Source organism: Ornithorhynchus anatinus, chromosome 5 (genome assembly GCF_004115215.2).
Source record: "Ornithorhynchus anatinus isolate Pmale09 chromosome 5, mOrnAna1.pri.v4, whole genome shotgun sequence".
Lineage (NCBI taxonomy): Eukaryota > Metazoa > Chordata > Mammalia > Monotremata > Ornithorhynchidae > Ornithorhynchus > Ornithorhynchus anatinus.
In genome coordinates, this window is record NC_041732.1 from 49,141,495 (window position 1) to 49,164,553 (window position 23,059).

General features: G+C 42.9%; 1 protein-coding gene across 4 annotated transcripts in view; it reads left to right on the forward strand.

Annotated features, from left to right (window-relative positions):
• HERC1 (HECT and RLD domain containing E3 ubiquitin protein ligase family member 1) overlaps positions 1–23,059 on the forward strand; it is a 160,039-nt gene that overhangs the window by 19,785 nt on the left and 117,195 nt on the right. For 3 of the 4 annotated variants that reach the window (XM_039912030.1, XM_029065780.2, XM_039912032.1), the window contains exons 1-7: positions 8,078–8,095; positions 9,037–9,991; positions 12,779–12,874; positions 13,664–13,858; positions 15,249–15,560; positions 18,354–18,450; positions 21,484–21,627. In XM_039912030.1, the coding sequence (XP_039767964.1) occupies positions 8,094–8,095; positions 9,037–9,991; positions 12,779–12,874; positions 13,664–13,858; positions 15,249–15,560; positions 18,354–18,450; positions 21,484–21,627 (1,801 nt within the window). In that variant the 5' untranslated portion in view covers positions 8,078–8,093. Of the gene's footprint in view, positions 1–8,077; positions 8,096–9,036; positions 9,992–12,778; positions 12,875–13,663; positions 13,859–15,248; positions 15,561–18,353; positions 18,451–21,483; positions 21,628–23,059 lie in introns of those variants that run through there. The other variant, XM_039912031.1, reaches the window with a different exon arrangement.

Below are 23,059 nucleotides of genomic sequence, written 5' to 3' on the forward strand. Positions count from 1 at the left end.
TCTTTAGAAGGGAGAGCGGATATTGAATCCCCATCTTGCACATCACAGAATGGAGGAACCGAAAAGTGAAGTGACTTGTCCAAGGTCACACAGCAGACAAGTGGCAGAGCTGGGATTAGAGCCCAGGTCCTCTGTCTCCCAGGCCAGTGCTTTTTCCACGCTGCTTTTCAGCAAGAGTTGGCACCAGTGCTTCAGTCGTCACTTTAGTACATCCTTCTGCCACTGAGCCCATGAGGTGCTGTGAAGAAAAAAAGAACTTACCCTCTAATGGAAAAAGACAGATATAAACTCAAAAATAGATTTAAAAAGGAAACAATTAAATGTCCAATTGATTTATGGTTCCACATTTCAGCCGGGAACTTTAATGCCTCACAGTTAACACGTCCCTAACAGAACTCCTTGTCTTCCCATGAAAACTCAGTCTCCCCCCCCCCCCCCAGTTTTCCAGTCATTGTAGATACCACCAGTGTCCCCGTCTCCCAAGTCCTTAACTGTGTCATTATCCTCGACTCATCTCTCGCATTCAACCCACACATCCAGTCTGTCACCAGATGAGAAGCAGCGTGGCTCAGTGGACCGAGCCCGGGCTTGGGAGTCAGAGGTCACGGGTTTGAATCCCAGTTCTGCCACTTGGCAGCTGTGTGACTGTGGGTAAATCACAACTTCTCTGTGCCTCAGTTCCCTAATCTGTAAAATGGGGATGAAGACTGTGAGCCTCACGTGGGGCAACCTGATTACCCTGTATCTACCCCAGCGCTTAGAACAGTGCTCTGCACATAGTAAGTGCTTAAGTGCTTAACAAATACCAACATCATTCTTATTATTATCCTGCCAGTTCAGCCTGCACATCGCTAAAATCCTCCCCTTTCCTCTCCATCCAAACTGCTGCCATATTAATCCAAATACTTATCCTGCTTTGATTGCTGCATCTGCCTCCTCGCTGGCCTCCCCGCTCCAGGGCATACGTCACTCTGCTACCCAGATCATTTTTCTACACACGCATTCGGTCCACGTTTCTCCAGTCCCCGAGAACCTCCAGTGGTTGCCTCTCCACCTCCGCATCAAACAGAAACTCCTTGCCATCATCTTTAAAGCCCTCAATCGCCTTCCCCCCTTTGTACTTCACCTCGCTGCTCGTCTACTAAAACCCAGTCCACGCACTGCTCCTCTAATTGCCGGCCTTGTCACCGCACCGCACCTCGATCTCGTCTGTCTCGCCGCCGACCTCTCTCGCCCACATCCTGCCTCTGGCCTGGAACGCCTTCCCTCCTCACATCGGCAGACGATCGCTTTCCTCACCATCAGAGCCTTACTGAAAGCACCTCTCCTCTAAGAGGCCTTACCTGACTTAAGCCCTCATTTCCTCTTCTCCCACTCCCTTCTCTGTCACTCCTGCATTTGGATTTGCTCCTTTGATTCACCCTCCCTCAGCCCCACAGCACTTAGGTACATAGCTATATTTTATTTATAGAAATATCGGTCTCCCCATCTGGACTCTAAGCTTGTTGTGGGTAGGGAATGTTATATTGTACTCTCCCAAGTATGTAGTGCACTGCTCTGCACATAGGAAGTGCTCAATAAATACAACCGATTGATCGATTGATTTGAAGGTGGGGATCGTGGTAGTCTGGTGTATATGGAGGGGTAGGGAGTTCCAGGCTAGAGGGAGGACGTGGACAAAGGGGTTGGTGACGAGATCGGGGCACAGTGAGCAAGCTGCTGCTGGAGGAGTGGAGTGTGCGGGCTGGGCTGCAGTAGGAGATCAGGGAGGTGAGGCAGGATGGGGCGAGCTGAGTGAGAGCTATAAAGCCGACGGTAAGGAGTTTCTGTTTGATGCCGAGGTGGATGGGCAGCCTTTGGAGGTTCTTCAAGAGTAGGGAGATGTGGACTGTATGTTTTTGTTGAAAAATGATCCGTGAAGCTATCCTGCCTTGACTACTGCTGCATTAAGGGCTTAATACAGTGCTCACTAAATAATAATAATAATAATGTTGGTATTTGTTAAGCGCTTACTATGTGCCGAGCACTGTTCTAAGCGCTGGGATAGACACAGGGGAATCAGGTCGTCCCACGTGGGGCGCAGTCTTAATCCCCATTTTACAGATGAGGTAACTGAGGCACCGAGAAGTGAAGTGACTTGCCCGAAGTCACACAGCTGACAAGTGGCAGAGCCAGCATTAGAACCCACAACCTCTGACTCCCCAGCCCCGAGCTCTTCCCACTGAGCCACGCTGCTTCTCCGCAGCGTGAATTTACCACTGATTGATCAGCCGCCTCGCTAATCTCTCTGCCTTCTGTCTTTCCCCTCTCAGGTCCGTATTTAACTCTCCTGCCTGTATCGTTTTTCTATAAAAACATTCAGGCCACATCTTCCCACTTCTCAGATACCTCCAGTGGTTGCCCATCCATGTCCACATCGAGCAGAAACTCGTCATCATTGGCTTTAAGGCACTCGATCAGCTCTCTCCCACCTGCTTAAACTCGCCAGTCACCTACCGCGACCCAGCCTGCGAACTTGGCACTTCTAACATCAACCTATTCACTGGACCTCCATGTCGGGCGTCTCGACTCTGACCTCTTGCTCATATCTTCCCTTTGACCTGGAAATCTCTCCCCCATTCCATGTCACACCACCACTCTCTCCACGTTCTAAGCCCTAATAAAATCATGTGTCCTTCCCTGTCTAACCCCTCATTTCCCTAACCTATTCTCCCTCCCTTCTGTATCGTTGTCACCCGTCTCCGGGGACAGGTTCTTTCGGAATTGGCACGGCGAGAGAGGCCGGGGATGGAGAACCTGAGTTTTGTATAGAATTTATTCCGCGGGGCGAAGTGAATTATTTAGAAGCAACAATCGGCCTTCCCTTTGGGAGAAATATGGTGTTAAAGCTTCCCTAACGGGAGGAATACGCTGTGTGGGCGGACACCAGGGCCCGCCCAGGCAGAGCTCGCTTATGGTTTATTCACAACGTGGTGAGGCGGCTAGTTCCCACCATGTGCGCGCCCACCCAGGAGGAACCCACTTAGGCGTTAAACCCGCTTGTACGTTAAAACCCACTTTTGTGTTAAGTTCACATATGGGCTACTGGCACGTGGTGAGGCGGCTAGCTCCCACCATATTCACGTCCCCCTGGGGAGGCACCCATTTAGACATTCGAATCCAATTAAATGTTACAGACCCATGGTGAAGCATCTGGCTTCCAACCCCACGAGCGCTCAGCAGGACGGGACACTCACCCATCCCACGGCTCCTCACTCGGTGCAGGCAGAGCGGCCTTCTCAGGCTCTGGACAGAGGCACCCTGCAGCCGGCTGCTGCAAGTCCAGTTCCTCTGCACAGAAGGTTAGAGGCGGCAGGTATTTATCACCCGTGCCCTTAGGCCATTCCAGCTTCCGGCCTCAGTTTATCCAATCTCTGCCCTCCCCCCTCCTCCATTCCTAATTTGACTGGCACAGGGGCGAGGGGCACCTTCTGTATGCCTATCTTGGGCTGTCAATCTGGCAGTTTGGGTTGTGGGGCTGGTGTCCCACCTCACTTCCAAGTTCCGCCTGCTGGCTCAGGAGGTCACGAGATAGCATTTGACCTTGAGATGGTCGGTACCCCAGGGTCGCCTTGAGACATACCCCCATTCCATGTCACACCACCACTCTCTCCACGTTCTAAGCCCTAATAAAATCATGTGTCCTTCAAGGAGCCCTTCCCTGTCTAATCCCTCATTTCCCTAACCTATTCTCCCTCCCGTCTATATTGTCTGTGCACTTGAGTCTATACTCACTGTGATATTCACCCCACCCCCGAGGGACTTATGTCCACATCCTCATATTTAGCCATTTCTCCTTTCTCTAACTTGTTTTCATTTCTGTGCCCTCCACTAGACTGTTAGCTCCTTGCGGGTGGGCTTCGTGTACTGTATCGTGCACTCCCAGACGCGTAATGAGTGCTGTGCATACAGTAGGCGCTCAATGAATACTGTTGATGGCCTGAACTGTTGGAAGAAATGTCATAATGTTTGGTTCATGTACACTTTTTTTTACAAGAAAAATGTCTCTGCTTAACGTCACCTCTTCGGTCGAGTCCATTTGCTTTCGTCTGACACTGTACAACTTAAAATAGTACAGAAAGTTGCACAATTATCTTTCAGCTCCATTAACAAAATTGGATATCCCTCTTTAACCTGACCTAAATGACATGGTTCAGAAGCTCACATCGCTCTCTTAGTATTGTTCATTAATCTGTTTTCTCGACTTCCCTTTCGGATTGTAAGTTCATCAAAGGCCAGGATCACTCTTACTTCTTCTGTGTGTCTGTCAGGCATCCCGTTCTTGAGCCTTCATTTGATACGGTCGGCGATGGTGATGTTGATGATTCAGCATTTAGAGAGTTTCCTAGAGTGGAGTTTTCTTTGTCCTATCGACGACTCTTCTCAAACTTTTTAGATATATTGCAGTTCAGTTTAAAGAAATATTTTTCGCCTTTAAAATAGTACTTTCTGTCATTTTTACTGCTTTAAAAAAAGTCATGTGCGCTGCTCATTTGAAATCCGACTTCTGAATCTGGTAAAACCTTCATAAGGAATTAAAAATTAACCCGTTGTCATTTAGAGAGGTTTTTATACTTGAGTTTCTATTTAAATACCTATCTGAGGAAGAAGACCGATCGGTATTTTTTAATATTTCAAGAGAAGCAAGTAATTTAAAAAAAATATTCCTTTGATGTAAACTTGTTGTGGGCAGGAAATGTGTCTACCAACTCTGTTGTACTGTACTCTCCCAAGAGCCTAGTTACTGTGCTTTGCACACAGTAAGTGCGCAATAAATATGATTGAGTTATTGACATTATTTGGCCAGCCGATCAGTAGTGTGAATGGATAACTCTAACTGGAAGCTACATCAGTGCATTTTGAATCCAAATGACTACATGCTAGTTCTGTGAATTTTGTTCATTCTAGAACCCTTGATTGTTGAGTAAGCGGGTTTGACTCAGTGTGTTTTGTATGTGATGGAAGCTTTCAACTCACTGATTTAACTACACAGTTGCCAGCAAAAGAAGACTCCGCAGGGCATTTTATCCAGCTAGAATTGAACTCTGAAATGAAGAGTCCTGATGTGCCGAAAATTCTTCATTTTTTTAGGCCTCTCAAGGGTACAGTCCACAGTTTGAGGATCACAAAGGTCTTGAGTCTTTAAAGTTTTGGCTTAATTTAAATGGTTGCCATTTAAATTAATTGTAAAAATGACAGCTAACTTCTGGGTAGTAATGTTTTTGAAAAGTGAGTGTATTTGAGGTTAACTTTTCCCCAAGTTAAGAACTATACCTAATTGTGAATAAAATCAAATCTGGGTTTCTTAAAAATTTTTTTTTGAAGACCAAACCATGGATTTATGCATGTATTTTTTTGTATATAAAACCTTTTTTAGGAAGCATCTATACTTTCAGTTGTAGACTCAATTAGGATGCTCTGGGCCAGTGAAAATACCTGTTTTATTTCATTTACTTTAAACCACTATATACTTAAATTTCACATGATTAGGCATTAGTAGAAGTTGATGGTGAAGGTGCCTTAACTACTGAGAGTAATTTTCATTTGGATATTGCTATAAAGCTTTTGGAAGTTAACAAAGCCCACTGGTAAAGGATCCATTTCTCTTCACGTCTCTCTTTTTCCTTGTGGGATTGTCTCTCTTTGTCTTCCTTTCTCTGCTCCGTGTGTGTCTCCCTCTCTGTCCTTTGTCCCTCTCATCTCCCCTGTGTCTGGGTGGATTTCTCCATTTCTCTGTGCATGTCTTTCTCCGCGTTTCTTTTCTTACTAGAGGAGTTTATTTTATTGCTCTTATTCATTTCTTACGAACAGATGCTTTTTAAAAAATCTATGGAAATACTTTTATCCCCTCAAATTTACTTTTAAATTCTGAGAACCGTTTAGTAAGTGACTTTTTATATTGGATGGTTTATTTTTAATTGCTTTAAATTTACTGCTTCCTGACATTATCGCTGCCATAAAAAATTACTCTACGGGCTTGTATATATTTCTCTAACACTTCTTTGTGTTTATGTACATAGATATGTGTATATATAATACACACTATAACTATAGTATAACATATATAGAATATATATGTGTATATATTCCGTCCTTTTAATAGTTAAATACTATTTATATGCAAATGGCTTGGATTCACATAAACCTCTGGAGGCAGGGTTTGAAAATTAACTGAATCCTTTTCATTCTGAAAGTTGTAAGTTCTTTTAAAATATAAGCCCAAGTTTAGTGACCGTTTGTTTTTAAATTAGATTTTTGGCTGAAGATTTAAATAGTGAAATAATTCCTGTTGCAGTTATTATGTACTTGGAACATAAGTATATTCGTTTTTATGGTAGTGTATTTGTTTTTTCCAGATCTGTTTGAGAAATTGGCTGAATGACAGATAATGGTTTTTGTTTACTCTTGTGCATTCATGCTTTCTTTCTAGTTTCAAAACCTAGCTATTTTGAAACTCTTAGGAAAGCTGCATCCGCACAGTTTGACACTCACTAAATTTTTAATTTAAGTTAATTAACTTTAATTCTGGGATCTTGATGTTACCACCATAGTAGGACAGAGTTTTTGCTATAATAAAGCAATCCAGAGAAAATTCCAATGCAAAATTTCGACTTTGGTGTCAAAATAACCTAACTTGTTTTCAAAAGAAGTGAGCAATCATAATAATAATTGGAGCATGTGTTCAGTGCTTACTATGTACTGAGCACTTGGGTAGATAGATGTTAATCAGGTCAGACAGGGTCCCTGTCCCACGTAGGGCTTAATACCTAAGTAGGAGGGGGGAAAAGGTCATTGAATCCCCATTTTCCAGATGAGGAACCTGAGGTATGGGAAGTTAAATGATTTGCCCAAGGTCACCCAGCAGCCAGGCAGTCAATGGTACTTATTAAGCCTTTACTGTGTGTGTGCACGTGCTTGGGGGAGCACGTTACGGTGGAGTTGGTAGACAAATCCCTGCCCACAAAAAGCTTAGATGGTAGAGGGGACTATCGATGTTAAATTACAGCTAAGGGAAATGCCAGAGTACAGAGATATTACACAAGAGCTGTGAGGTTGCAGACCACATGACTATCAAGGGCTTATAAGGGGGTACAGACCCAAGTTCATAGATGATGCACAAGGGAGGGCGAAGAGGGCAAATGAGGATTTAATCAGGGAAGGCCTCTTGGAAAAAGAGGGCTCGTGTAGGATTTACAGCCGGATTCTCTCCCACCCAAGCCGGGATTAGAACCCAGGTCCTCTGACTCCCAGGCCCGTGCTCTTTCCACGAGACCACGTGGCTTCTCAGATTAAAAAAAAAAAGTGTTAAGCGCATTCGTTAAACTGATAAATTTTAGAATTGCACAGCAAGCTGAAGCTGCTGGATTGCTTCTGCTGACTGTTGTTTGTTCAGCCCCTGGAGAGGGTGGCAAAATGTAATTGACACCGGGAAAGTGCATCGTAATGTGAATTCATTTCCACAGCACATCGATGACATACAAAATACCTTCACATATTGCACAGATTATGCTGGGTTGAGACCACAGGGCTGGCTAGCCATGGATAGATAGCAAACCGCAAAGAAATCTCACTTTCCAACCAGGGGCTGGAGTGCCAGGAATATGTGGTCTTGAATGGGGGCAACAAAATTAGGCCTCTCTTGGACCAAATTTTACTATTACTTAAGCTCTATTGGTTTACCCAATCTTTGCTCATTGCCTTCCCTATCTTTTATGTAGCAGCTCATTTTGAGAGTAAAGTTGGTCTTCTCTTTCAGACCCAAGCCAGTGCATTTTCTATGAAGTGATGAGGTTGTGGGTCTATTTTGAGAAGAGAGGAAAGGCGATCTGGAAATAAGAATATATCTAAAATGCACCCCATAGACTCTCCTAAGACTTCGGCCTGAAATTTTTGAAGCGTCCAAGTGATATTCAAGGCCGTCTTCAATACGAGCGATTATAATCTAGTAAATGGCCCTTTTTATGCTTCCTTTTTACAAATACAGTTTATCCAAATCCATTTTATAGGTGCTGGATTTGATACGATGATCTGGAGATGGTCTGTTACACTAATAAATGTAAGTCAGTTGAAGGAGCCGCGTGGCTCAATGGAAAGAGCCCGGGCTTGGGAGTCAGAGGTCATGGGTTCAAATCCCAGCGCAGCCGCCTGTCAGCTGTGTGACTTTGGGCAAGTCACTTCATTTCTATGTGCCTAAAATGAGGATGGAGACTGTGAGCCCCACATGGGACAACCTGATCACCTTGTATCCTCCCCAGCATTTAGAACAGTGCTTTGCACATAGTAAGCGCTTAACAAATGCCATCATTATTATTAAGTCAGTAACATGCCACGCTTCACTTTAACTTCATTAAGGTCAGGCCAGGGTGAGGCAAAGTTAACATATGATGGTGTTAGGTGAGTAGGGAGTTGAAATGACTCTTTCGAGGCACCCAGGCAGGTGGAGGTCACTTCCTTGGAATTCTTTGGTCGTTTTGTTACATCAGAGTTACGTAGGATCTCGGGTTAGCTCTCCTACCAAGAATGTTCTTAAGAGGGGACCGGGTTTAGGACTGACTCTCTTGGAATGGGGGTTGTGATGATCTGGGAACAATCAGCCGGTAATATTTATCCAACCCTTCTTTTACCCAGAGGCTGTGGTGCAAGATGGAGTTCAGGGGTTCAATTGTCTTTGTGTGTGACTTGGCCTGGAATGGGGTGGGCGGCACATTGTTTTCCTGCCCGAGGGTTGCCAGATATCTGAAGCTTCCCCTGGGCTCAGGGAAATTGCCTCGATTGACCCTACCTCGGTGCTAGCTCCGAACTACCATAGACAGACAGCTCTCTGCAACTCTAAGGGGCTGCAGAGGAGGCCCACGAGGACGACGAAGACCCTAGTTCCGAAATCCTTCCCGTGGATTCTAGTGTCGTAGTTTATTGGCTTCTTATGAAGCCGCCAGCAGCGGAAAGATCCTTATTTAATTTAGACCTTTGAATGATGGATTTTTCTTCTGTCTGTAGGACTAATGGCAAAATAGGACTCACCATGGCAGCCATGGTCCCGCCCGTGAAACTGAAATGGCTCGAGCATTTGAACAGCTCCTGGATCACAGAAGACAGTGAATCCATTGCTACACGAGAAGGAGTCTCCGTCTTGTATTCCAAACTCCTCAGCAATAAAGAAGTAGTACCCCTGCCTCAACAGGTCTTGTGCCTCAAAGGACCCCAGCTACCGGATTTTGAACGCGATTCTCTGTCTAGCGATGAACAGGACCACTATTTGGACGCCCTCCTTAGCAGCCAGCTGGCCCTGGCTAAGATGGTGTGTTCGGATTCCCCATTTGCCGGAGCACTTCGGAAGCGACTGCTCGTCCTGCAGCGCGTTTTCTATGCACTTTCTAATAAGTATCACGACAAAGGCAAAGTGAAGCAGCAGCAGCATTCGCCAGAGAGCAGTTTTGGTTCAGCGGACGTCCATTCCGTTAGCGAACGTCCCCGATCCAGTACGGACGCCCTCATAGAGATGGGGGTCAGAACTGGACTGAGCTTATTATTTGCACTACTCAGGCAGAGTTGGATGATGCCCGCTTCAGGACCCGGCCTCAGTCTTTGCAACGACGTGATCCACACCGCCATCGAAGTTGTGAGTTCTTTGCCGCCGTTATCGCTAGCCAACGAAAGCAAAATCCCACCCATGGGTTTGGACTGTTTATCTCAAGTCACGACGTTTCTCAAAGGGGTCACGATCCCCAATTCGGGCGCGGACACTTTAGGCCGGAGGTTAGCTTCTGAGCTCCTCCTCGGTTTGGCGGCCCAACGGGGGTCACTGAGGTACCTTCTAGAATGGATTGAGATGGCTCTGGGCGCCTCGGCCGTCGTCAGCGCCATGGAGAAAAGCAAACTGCTGCCAAGCCTGGAGGGGATGATCAGCTTTGACTGCTTTATGAACATTTTAATGCAGATGAGGCGCTCTTTGGTATGTATGGAGATTTGTTTCTCTTCAGAATAGGAATAGAGAGGAGTTGCTTTTTCAAGAGAAACTTTTCAGCTGACCTTCCGGCATCTCTCAGTAAAACCACAGAGCAACCAGTAGCGCTTACTCTGTGCAGAGCACGGTACTGAGCGCCTGGGAGAGTACAATACGGCATTACCACAGGCAGTGATATTGGTTTTACTATTCTTTTTGGAAAGGTATCTTGGAAGAGTTAATATTTATGAGTTGGTTCTTTGAAGGAAAACGTGAATGATCATTGCCAGTCTTTTACCTACGATTCTAAATGCCCGTGGCTCAGGAGAAAAATTAGTTTTGGGACAACATGTAAAATTCTTTTAGGTGTAAGCCATCGAACGCATGAATGTTGCACTCTGAAGTAGAGTAATATCAAGAAGTTGGTTAAAGAGCATAAAAGGTAGCACTCTAATATAAAAACTAGGAATAAGTCTAAAAAAGATTCAGAATATACCTTCTATTAGAAACACAGAATAGTAAGAATAGGACTGTCGTACTCTCCCAAGCGCTTAGTACAGTGGTAAGCGTGCGTTAAGTGCTCAATAAATACCACTGATGATGAAGATGATGATGACTGTTGTAAAGTGATATGCTGGTGGATTTGCTAGTATGCTTTATTTCAAAATTTACACTAATCACTTCTTTTTTAATGGGACCATAATGCCTAAAAATTGCAAGTGTTGCACTCATTTCAAGGATATTTCAAGCCTAGATTATTTTATATCTGGATTTTAACTCTTTTTGAAAATCATGATGTTGGATTGATAGATGGTGGGTTTTTTATGTACTAGAGCATTTATGTTGAATTTATTAACTCAGAAACCTTAGAAGTTATTTCTGTGCTAAATTCTACAGCTAGTGCTTCGTATTAGAATCACATTGTTGATTTGTAGATGAAAATCTTATTGGGGAAATTACTCTGGACACAAAAGAGGCTTATGATGGATAATGTAGCCTTAGAAATCGATGGGTAGTGTTACCTAAACTAGAAGGCTAAGGATAATTCAAAATATGTGTTGTACTACTGAAGATAAAATAGAATCAGATCTGGGAGGGATCCTGGGAGATAATTTTATCCAGAGCGAAGTGAATAGGTGAGTGAGTAAGCCATTCAAAAAAGATGGTTGCTTTTCCCGTTTCTTAAAGCATCCCAGGGGTAGAGATCCCGTAACCTTCCTTGGTTAGTCTCTTGAAAGTTTGTCACCCAGATAGCAAAGCCATTTTTCAGAAACTTTAATCAAGTTATAAAATTCACCCGCTTTCACCAGCATCATCCCATTCACTTCTTTCGCTGTTTTCTCGTTCCACTACTATGTCCTAGACAAAAGTCGCACTGATGTAAATACCTGGGAATCCACACAAATATACATTTCCATTGAAACCTAAGGAGAGAGGGGGTTCAGTAAATCTTAGGTACATTCGTGGGTTTCCTGTAAACCCCTCCAGTTGGACAGGAGCTGACAAATGGTAAAAATCCTGGACCAAATGCTTCTTTCTTCGTAAGTCTAGCTACTTATAAAAATAGTTATGGTACTTGTTAAGCACTTACTCTGTGCCAAGCACTGTTCTGCTAGTAAACGCTTGCTAAGTGCTGGTGTAAAGAGAAATGTATCAGTTGAGTCACAGTCTCCATCCGTACATGGGGTTGACCGCCTCGTTAGGATGTAATCACTTCACCAAGAGACCCAGAGAGTCTCCCCGTCCCAGGAATTTCAAGACATCATATCAGGCCTTGGGGTGAGGGGAAGGGTCCCTAGGAGACTTGTACAGTTCAATGGCCACTTTAAGGGTCCAGTCTACATGACTCAAGTCTGGTCCAGAGTTTGGTTTGGCATCATGACGTAGTGGATAGAGCACAGCCCTGGCAGTCAGCAGCTCATAGGGTCGAATCCCGGCTCCGCCACTTATCTGCTGTGTGGCCTGGAACAAGTTCCTTCACTTCTCTCTGCCTCAGTTACCTCATCTGTAAAATGAGGATTAAGGCCGGGAGCCCCATGCGGGACAGGGACTGTGTGCAGCCCCATTTGCCTGTATCGACCCCAGTGCTTAGTACAGTGCCTGGCGCCTAGTAAGCGCTTAACAAAAACCACAATTATTATCAGTTTCTCTAAAGCTCACCTCGAATGGCCCTAACTCCCGATTCAGCCACCCGGAACCAAACCAGCTTCCCGGGGAACTGCTTCAGGGTTGTGTTGGAGCCAAGCTGGACTTCCTGAGCCTATGTAATTCGATTAGGTTTTCCAACGGGGCTGCTAATTTACTTTCATTTGGGAATTATTCGGTGTTTGTTCTGCAACATTTTCTGATTATGAAGGAAGTGTTATAACGCATCAGTTTGTTCCTGCTCAGTGAGTGTATGCCAAGATCATCTCTGCAGTCCTCTTATGGGAAGGAGAAATAGCAGGAACTGGTAAGAAAAAAAAACCAAAACAAATACACACACACGAAACTGTGGGCTAGAAGAAATTTGGGGTGCTGAGTAACTGTGGTGAGATGTGCTTTTTAAAGAGGAAGGTAGTGTATTTTACATTTGGTTAAAAACCATGGCTTCCTTACGTACTTTGGAACCTTAAAATATAATCAGGAAAATTGGACAAACAGATTAAGATGAAATCAATCAGAATTTTGTTTTTGTTGACAATATCCTTCGACATTTTCCTTTAAATGAAAGCATTTCAGATGAACCTAATCTCTTTTTTAATAATATGGTTCCCTTCTCTTCTTACACTGCACCCTAAAATATTTTAATTCTAGGGTTCATCTGCTGATCGGAGTCAGTGGAGGGAGCCAACAAGAACTTCTGATGGTTTATGCTCTCTCTATGAGGCAGCTCTGTGTTTATTTGAAGAGGTATGTAATATAATCTGATGTTGCAAAAGTCTTGAATTGCTTGCTTTTAATTCTTTGCATGGAATTAAAAACATTCCTTTAGTTTGAAAGTGCCTTATTTTCAGTGATAGAATTGGAAAGAACAAAACCCAACCCAAACCCTTCTCTGCCTTACAATAGTTGGGTAGATTTTGTTGCTCTCTTCTTTTCTCTGGAATGCTTCTAACCTCTTAAAGCTTCCAGAAACACTTCAAATCTGCTGGAGGCAGGAGCAAGTGAAGCCGCTAAACACCATTCCAGGACTTTGTGATTTTCCAAGGTTATCCTGCCTTAACTAGTAAAGGATGACTGACTATATTCTTTTTCCATTAGTGGTTCATTCTTAATTTATTACCGAACCATTTAACTCAAATGTTGATTTGTGTGGGGATTGCTTACTCAGTTTTAAAAGTAGACTTTTTGACTGAATTAATGATTCACAAGAAAAATTGAATTTGAGAGGTCCAGACTTTTGAAATGTGATTGTAAGACCAAGGCCGGACAGGGTGGAATTTGGGACAGAATTGCCAAGTGGGACTTCTCAGACCATCTTCCGCAGCCATTCTCTCATCGCACTTTAGAAAAGAAATCCAAGTAAGAATGGGCTCTATAGGGGTGACTAAGATTAAGTGTCTTAGACGAAGCTGGCATATTGCAGCAGTTAAATATATGGCAAAGGACAGAGGAAGAGAGTTTTAAAAGAAACATCATTTCCGAAAGCACTGGACTGGGTTTACCGCATATTCTTTCTACGGTTTCTGTTTTTTGTAGGTTTGCCGAATGGCCTCTGATTACTCAAGAACCTGTGCTAGCCCAGATAGCATACAGACTGGTGACACGCCTATTGTTTCCGAAACCTGTGAAGTGTATGTTTGGGGTAGTAATAGCAGTCATCAGTTGGTAGAGGGTACCCAAGAGAAAATACTGCAGCCTAAACTGGCACCAAGTTTTTCTGATGCACAGACAGTGAGTATTTTACATTCAATTTATATTGCAAACCAAGGGGGGGGTCAGATGTTCATGTTTTCAAAGTCTCCTTACTTAAAAAATGTATGTAAAACGTAAGTGATTTTTCTCTCCGAGTGGCTTCAAATGTCTTCTCTGTGTTATATCTAGTTTCTTCGCTTGTTACTGTAAGCAGTTTTATCTTTAAGTGGACTGTCTTTTTTCTGACTCTGTTGCACCGAATCTCCATATAAATGATGTAGTGACTATTTCACTTTCTTCATCTTGGCCAATAAGTAATGGTGGAGTTGAAAATATAATGGCAGTGAAGAAGCATGGATCCCGATTCATATGGGCTCCATTTCTGACTCTGCCATGTTTACACTGTGAGCCCTTTATTGGGCAGGGATTGTCTCTATCTGTCGCCAAATTGTACGTTCCAAGCGCTTAGTACAGTGTTCTGCACATAGTAAGTGCTCAATAAATACTAAATGAAAATGAATGAATCAACTGTGTAATTAGAGACAAGCCTTTTCTTCTTTGCCTCAGTTCTCCATCTGTAAAATGGAGATGGTTCCCTGTCTCCAAAAGATTTATGAAAAACTATGAATCATAATATAGTGAAAGTTCTATGTATTCTTAGCAAGTGGGACAATGCAAGTTACAGAATTTATAGGATCGACCCTAGATTTCTGATTCTTCAGCCGTGACCTAGCTGAAATATGGCCAAGTAGTTGTTTCTGTCTTGGCATATTTTCCCTCCTAATGGCAGAAACAGTTTAAATTACTTGCCAAGAAGTCTCATAGTATGCAATCTTGTGTGTTGCAGTAGTTCTAATAGTTCATTTTTTCCATAGGAAAATTAATTATAATGATAATAATAATGTTTGTTAAATGCTTAGTAGGTGCCAATTCCCATACTAATCATGGGGTAGATACAGGGTAATCAGGTTGGACACAGTCCCTGTCCCACATGGGGCTCACGGTCTTAATCCCCATTTTTCAGATGAAATAACTGAGGCATAGAGAAGTTAAGTGACTTACCCAAATTCACACACAGCAGACAAATGGTATACCTGGGATTTGAACCCGGGTCCTCTGACTCCCAGACCCATTCATAAAAGATGGGAAGATATTTTGAAAACCATTTTACTTAGCCCTTTTTTGGTAATTAGTTGGGAAAAAATGCCCAATTAATATGAGCTTCAGATGTTTAACTCACCGAGAAAAGGCTATTATTTTGTTGTAATCAAAATATGTACCCGCAGAGGGTTGCCATGTAAATGTGCAGCCACAAGCACCATGGTGAAAAATACGTATCTCACTTTTACTTGCTAAATTAAAAGTTTGGTTCAAGGATTCATAATAAAGCATTTTATTGCCATGTTTAAAGAGCTCTTTTTCGTTGTAGATTGAAGCTGGACAATATTGCACTTTTGTAATTTCTACGGATGGTTCTGTTAGAGCCTGCGGTAAAGGCAGCTATGGGAGATTAGGACTTGGTGACTCCAATAATCAATCTACTCTGAAAAAGTTGACATTTGAACCTCACAGATCCATTAAAAAAGTGTCATCTTCTAAAGGATCGGATGGTCACACCTTAGCTTTTACAACAGAAGGGGAAGTCTTTAGTTGGGGAGATGGCGATTATGGAAAATTGGGACACGGAAATAGTTCGACACAAAAATATCCGAAGCTCATCCAGGGACCTCTTCAAGGAAAGGTATGTAGGATGATTTTGGAATTTTTAAACGAGTGCCTTCGTTGTTACTTTCTTAATGAGATTCTTAATTGATACTTCGTTTTGAATAATGTGCTTAGAGGAGGATTATTCTTAATGTTTAGTTTATTTCGTTTATCAAACAAGATACAGATATCTGAATAGTAGCAGAGAATTATGCTGTATTATTGATTGATAAATCATTTTTATTGAGCATTTACTGTGTGCAGAGAACTGTACCAAACGCTGGGGAGAGTAGTCTAATCGAGTTACTCACGTTTCCTGCCCACAGTGAGTTATCTATTATTCACTCCATCAATCGGTGGTATTTATTGAGCTCTTATTATGTGCAGAGTACTGTACTAAGCACTTGTGAAGGCACAATACAACAGAATTAGAAGACCTGTTTCCTTACAGTGTAGAGTTGATGATTATTTTTATATTGTCCGTCCTCCAATCATTTGTACTAACTGTGGGGTTAAGTGTTCATTATGGGCCAAGCGCTGTGTTTGGTTCTGGGATAGCTACGTGTGTAAGCAGGTTTTTTTCTCCATAAACCCTGTGTTAAGGAAAGTGCCTGTTATAGTAAGCACTCTGAGACTGATGCAGGGTGCTTATGAGCTACCGTCTCTTCCAACGTCGCCATGCGTTTTATCCAGAGAGATGAGTAGAGTTGGAAGACTCTTCCTTAATTCACATGAGCATTCAATCCACAACCTGTAGTGAAAAACAGGTTGAGTCTTACCGAACATGCCAACTCACAAAATTTACTTGTCACATACAACCCTTTATGTTCAAAGGCGAAAGTCTCATATTGTGTAATTTGAAAATACCAATTCAATGTAACATGGGTTTGGGGACTCTCTTGATTCCTGGAGAAATCAAATTTTGACTTGCCAAGGCACAGTTTGACACGGGTTCCATAATTGGGTTAATCAAGTGGAATATGGGATAATTTTACTATGCCCTCACCTAATATGGGTGAGGCAGGCAATCTGATATCCAGTCAAATTGATTAACTCTTCATGGTTGGTTAACCAAGTCAGATCGAATTTAGATCTTCTGTGACTAATATGGGGCAGGAGGTAGATTGTCGCCCATCTTTTTTTCTTTGAATGATATTTGATAAGCACTTACTATGTGCCTGGCACTGTACTATGCACTGGGATAGATCAGTAAATAGTATTTATTGAGCACTGTGTGCAGAGCACTGTTCTAAGCACCTGGGAGCGTATAATACAAGAGAAATTAGCAGAGACGTATCCTGCCCTTAATGAGTTTACAGTCTAGAGGAGCAGGGTTAGCAGAACAAGTGAGAAGCAGCGTGGCTCAGTGGAAAGACCCCGGGCTTGGGAGTCGGGGTCATGGGTTCGAATCCCGACTCTGCTGGTTGTCAGCTGTGTGACTGTGGGCAAGTCACTTCACTTCTCTGTGCCTCAGTTACCTCATCTGGAAAATGGGGATTAAGACTGTGAGCCCCACGTGGGACAACCTGATTACCCTGTATCTCCCCCAGCGCTTAGAACAGCGCTCTGCACATAGTAAGCACTTAACAAATACCAACGTTATTATTAAGCTAGACATAGTCCATGGCCCACATGGTGCTCACAGTCTTAATCCCTATTTTCCAGATGAGGGAACTAAAGCACAGAGAAGTTAAGTGATTTGCCCAAGGTCACCCAGCAGACAAGTGACAGAGGATTCTAATTCCTCTAATTCCCAGGCCTGGGCTCTTTCCACTCTCCCCAAGCTTGAGCTCCAGAATTTAAACCAGGGTTTAAAAAAGAACTCTTCTCCGGGACAGCCCAGCTCACAGGCGCAACAGAGAACCACTCTCTACCCCAGTTTCTGGCTTTAATCTAAATTAAATTGTAATTTTTATTCCAGAGCATAGTCAATAAAAAGATTGCCTTCAGAACCTACTTTGGCAAGACAGGCAGGGACTACAAGGACTGCACTTTACCATTAAAAAGAAGTCAAGATAGTTCACTGTCTTTAGGGAACATTGCTAAGGAAGGTTAAACAATTTGCATTAAACATGGGTCGCTTGAAGCCCCCATTTTGGAGTTGCAGAGAAATCTATACCTGTCAGCCTCTTCCATCTGAAATTGTATGTATGAATCACTTAGTCAGCGAGCACTGAGAAGTGAGATTTTTAAAATCCCACACAGGTTGGAGAGGGAGACTTGGTAGGGGTGATGTTGTGGTTCTGTTAGGTCCCACTGACCTCCCCCGCCTTCCTCCCTCCCCTTATCTCCCCCCACCACCTTGCTTCTGTGTTGACTTATTCCGCGACTTGTCAAAAAATTGGGCAGCCGCTTTGCCACTTGGTCTTTCCCCACCGAAGTGACATTTTGAGGGACGTAATTCCTTATGTGATGTGTTACGCAAACATTGAGGGGAATATCTGAGTGTCCCGAGTTATATTGCTGCGTGCCCCATTCTGCTCATCAGCGCACAAAGGGTGTGATGGCATTTTCTAGAATTTCCTAATGCTCATTCATGGGCTATTTAGTACTTTTGCAACGGTTCTCCCAAATATCCTAAAACCTTTGAAGTGGAGAGTATCCCATGATGTAATCTTTAGAAGTTCTGAGTTTAGATCATACTTTAAGTAACTCGATATAGGTTCCATCCTTACTTTGAAGGAAGATTGAATTGATCTTTCCAAAGGTAAATATGGCAATGGAAGCTACATGACACCATAAGGAAAAACGGGGGGAATTTAATGTGGAATATTTGGCTACTAACCTTGTTTGGAGCGCAGCGTTTAACACGCTTTTGTGTATTCTGCAGGTAGTGGTTTGTGTGTCAGCTGGATACAGACATAGCGCAGCCGTCACTGAAGATGGTGAATTGTATACTTGGGGAGAAGGCGACTTCGGAAGATTAGGTAACACTTTGAAATGTTAAAGTGAAATAGTTCAAAGGGGCAGTAGAACCTCAATTTTTTTTTTTTTTTTTTTGGCTTCTTGGGTCCAGGAGCAATCAGGATAATTGATGATTTCACTTCCTGGACCATGAACCCTTAGAATGACTCTATCACACTCTTACATCCCCTTCCTTTCTTTCCCCATCCCTGTTTTCTGGTTTCCAGATCGGTGGATAATCTTTTTGAGTACTCCGATTTTCTCAGTGGCATTGGATGCTTCCTAATGAGAAGCAGCGTGGCTTAGTAAAAGGAGCACAGACCTGGGAGTCAGAAGGACCTAGGTTCTAATCCCTCCACCACATCTCTGCTGTGTGACCTTGGTCAGGTCCCTTAACTTCTCTGTGCCTCAGTTACCTCTTCTGTAAAATGGGGATTAAGAGTGTGAGTCCCATGTGGGACAGGGACAGTATCCAACCTGATTAACTCGTATCTACCCTAGTGCTTAGAGCGGTGCTTGGCAGGTACCATAGTTATTATTGTTATTACCAGTTCCGTTTCCATCCCTGAAGAAATTCATTCCACTTTGTGCAAGCACTGAATTCCACCCAGAGCTTTTAGTAAATTTCTGGACCCATTTTTAAAAATCTGGCTGTTGGAAGAGCAGGGAGTCCAAAGAAAGAAGCTGGGCTGAGCTGTGGACATCTTGGGCTGGCTTTGGGTCTGAGAGACTGGGATCCAGTGACCTCTCTTACCTGACATTTAGTCAGTCAGTCATATTTATTGAACACCTACTGTGGCACAGCGCCGTTCAAAACTCTCAGAAGAGTAATTAGAAGACGTGATCTTTGTCCACAGAGAGCTTACAGTGTAGATGGGGAAAAAGACAAAAAAAGTTTCTAATAAGAATAAGAAGTTCTCAGTAGTGTAGTATGTAGAACAGTGTGTACAAAAATGCAACAAGAAGTAGTGAGTGTGAAAGTGGTAAAGTGATGCAAAAGTCCTGAGGTGATAGTGGGGGCCAGAAGGACCTGGGTTCTAATGCTGACTCTGCCGCTCTTCTGCTGTGTGACCCTGGCAAGTCATTTCACTTCTCTATGCCTCCGTTGCTCTATCTGTAAAATGGGGATTAAGACTGTGAGGCCCATGGGGGACAGGGACTGTGTCCCACCTGATTAGCTGGCATCTACCCCAGTGCTCAGTACAGTGCTTGGCACACAGTAAGGACTTAAGAAATTCCATAAAAAGAACAAATGATTGAGAAAACCTCTCAGAGCAAGTTAGATTTCCAAAACTGGGGAGAGCTGTACCATTTGGAAGGCATTCTCAAATGGTCCAGATTAACCGAGGATCAAGTTTTGCATACACCAGAATTTGAATTTATCTTTAATTGGTCGTTAAGACGGGATGCCTCATTTCAGTTTTCAGTTTAGACCGAGATGTTGATTTTTTTTTCCAGTGTATAGATTAAATACTTCCTGGTGTCATCCTAAAACTGTATTGGTTATAAACAACCAAATGGCTTGATTTTAACTGGTAGATCTACTATCTGGCTGCCCTATGAAGTGAAAGGTGCATTCTTGCAAGAGTGTGCATTAAAGAAAAGTGACTCTGTAGTACTGACCCATTCCTAAATGCTGTGCATAATGCTCATAAGCAGAAGCTTTGATGATGTGGCATTCCCCAACAGGCTCTTATGGCCGCAAGAGCGCTTTCCAGTTCCCTCAATTGTGTTGTCTCCCAAAATGCGGAGTGAAGATATGCATGATAGAATGAAGTATAATTTTGTCCCAGGTTAACGAAATCTGAAACTAATTCATCAGGGCAAGTATTTCTCTTTGCAGAGCTGTTTCGGTTTTGTTTGAGGTCGTCTTGCACTACGTCGCTGCCTGGCACTGTTATGTTTTCTTAGCACATTTCGGCTTAATGGGATCGTCCATCCATATACCTGTAGTGTTTTACTGGTCATTGCCCCAGACAGTGGATATGTTCATTCCTGATGATGATCACCGAGAAGCAGCGTGGCTCAGTGGAAAGAGCCCGGGCTTGGGAGTCAGAGGTCATGGGTTCGAATGCCGACTCTGCCGCTTCTCAGCTGTGTGACTGTGGGCAAGTCACTTCATGTGCCTCAGTTACCTCGTCTGTAAAATGGGGATTAACTGTGAGCCTGACGTGGGACAACCTCGTTACTCTGTATCTCCCCCAGTGCTTACGAACAGTGCTCTGCACGTAGTAAGTGCTTAACAAATACCAACATTATTATTATTATTATTATTATTATGACGCTGTTGAGAAACAGCATGGTTTAGTGGAAAGAGCATGGGCCCGGCAGTCAGAGGACCTGATTCTAATCCCAGATCTGCTGATTGCTCTGCCAGTTGCTTTCTGTGTGACCTTGGGCAAGTCACTGAACTCTGTGCCTCTGTTTCCCCCACTGTAAAATAGGGATTCAAACCTGTTCTCCCTCCTACTTAAGACTGTGAATCCCCATGCCGGTCAGGGATCGTGTCCAACCTCATTAACTTGTGCCTACCCCACCGCTTAGAACGGTTTTTGACACATAGTAAGCGCCTAACAAATACCATAAAACAAAAACAAAATGCATTTGCACTCCTAATCTCAGTAAGGTCATTGATATCTAATTGTGGAAAGATTTAAAACATTAGTATAGCCTTTAATTAAAATTGTACTATTATCTGGTTTGAGTTATTTAATATCTTTTAGGCCGTTAGATTTTGAAATCAACTGTGTGAAATATATATCTCAGGCAATTTTTTTAAGTCATAGATGAACTGACATAAGAAATTGACTTAAATTTCAGTACTGAAATATTCCCAGTGGACTTATTATTGAACAGAAACACTTCGTGAAATGAAAGATCTTGTAATCTTTAGAGAGGTTTGAGTCTGTACATGTATTCCCTGGGAAGGATCAAGTTCCACTTTATTTTATTTTCAAAGAGGCCTGCACATTTTGTTGTATTTTAATTTCTAGTCCTCTTTTCCCTTCAAGTTATTCATTTCGTAAAGTTTCTGATTTGGGTTTTTTCCCTTCAAGGACATGGAGACAGCAACAGCCGGAACATTCCAACTTTAGTCAAAGACATTAGCAATGTAGGAGAGGTTTCCTGTGGCAGCTCACACACAATTGCTTTGTCCAAAGATGGAAGAACTGTCTGGTCTTTTGGAGGAGGAGACAATGGTACGTTAAAAATTATATCAAATATTTTTCCTTCGTTTGAGATATTGAAGCTTTTATCGTATTTTCATAACTTATTTTGTACTTGGGAACACAAGCGGGACTAGTGAATGAGATAAATCAGAGTTAAATCTTGACGAAGACCATCAAATGGGTGAAAAATAGATCATTAGCCAAGATTATCCTCTTCCATTTTCAAGAAATTTTTGTTTCCAACCTTTAAAATTAACTCATCTTTCGGCAACCAAAGCATTGAGTATTTTTCGGAGGCTCTGCAATTTATTCCGAGAATTTAGAAACCACCTTAGAGTTTAGTAATTTCAAATTTATATGGTTTGAAGGGAAAGTCATAAATTTAGAAAGGCTTTCCTATTTCTAGGCAGGGCCCCAGGTAGGATAGACAGTTTGTTAATAGTAAGCCAAAGATATTTAGTTAATTACCCTCCTTGAGCAGAACACTACTAGGTATAAAGCTAGAACATGACATAGTCCCTGCCTTCAAGGAGCTGTTGGAAGAGAAAGACAAATTTAAATCCATCGGTATAGGAATGTACGTAAGGTACAAGTGACAGACAGTCTTTGATATTTTCTTTTATGATCTGAGTGACTAGATTCAGCTTGAGTCAATCTGGAAAACCTTCTTGAAGGTTTTTTTTAGTAGCTATTGGAAGTTATTCTTGTCAGAAAGGGAAGCAGGAAAGAGCAGGGCCAGAATGGCAGAGGCATAGAAAGAGATGTACATTCCAAGCGCTTAGTGCAGTGCTCTGCACCTAGTAAGCGCTCAATTCTATTGAATGAGTTCATTTTTAGAATCTGTGAGGAGATCGTCCATACCAACTCATTCCAGTGTGTAAAGTGTTCCACTGAAATAATTGCCATGTCATATTTTCAATCGCGTTCTCTCGAGTTCTCAGTAGATTGCTCTGCACAGAGTAAGGTGTCAGTACTTACTCTCTGGAATGGCGTTATCGGAACTCGTGTCCCGACCGTGATCTCAATGAATAAAGAAGCTAAAACTTTAGCATCCTACTTATTTGTCGCTTGAATGACCAAATTTCTTAAGGCAGCGAGATCAGTCCCTTAGATGGGAATTTAAATAAAGGCCAACAAATATTAATTTTACAAGAAAACTTCTTTCAGAGATAGTTCAGGTGGAGCATGGTCTGGCGGATAGAACAGCTAATCCCAGCCTTGGCACTTGCCTGCTGTGTGATTTTAGGGCACGTCACTTGAACTTCTCTGGGTCACAGTTTCCTCATCTGTAAAAATTGGGAAAAGGAGCCTCCTTGACCCCTAGTCTCTAAGCTCCTTGTGGGGCAGGGACTGGGTCCGATCTGCTTGAACTGTGTGTATCCCAGTGTTTAGTACAGTGCTTGGCACATTAGTAAGGTTTTATCAATACTAGTAGTATTGTCGTCGTTGTGGTTGTTGTTAA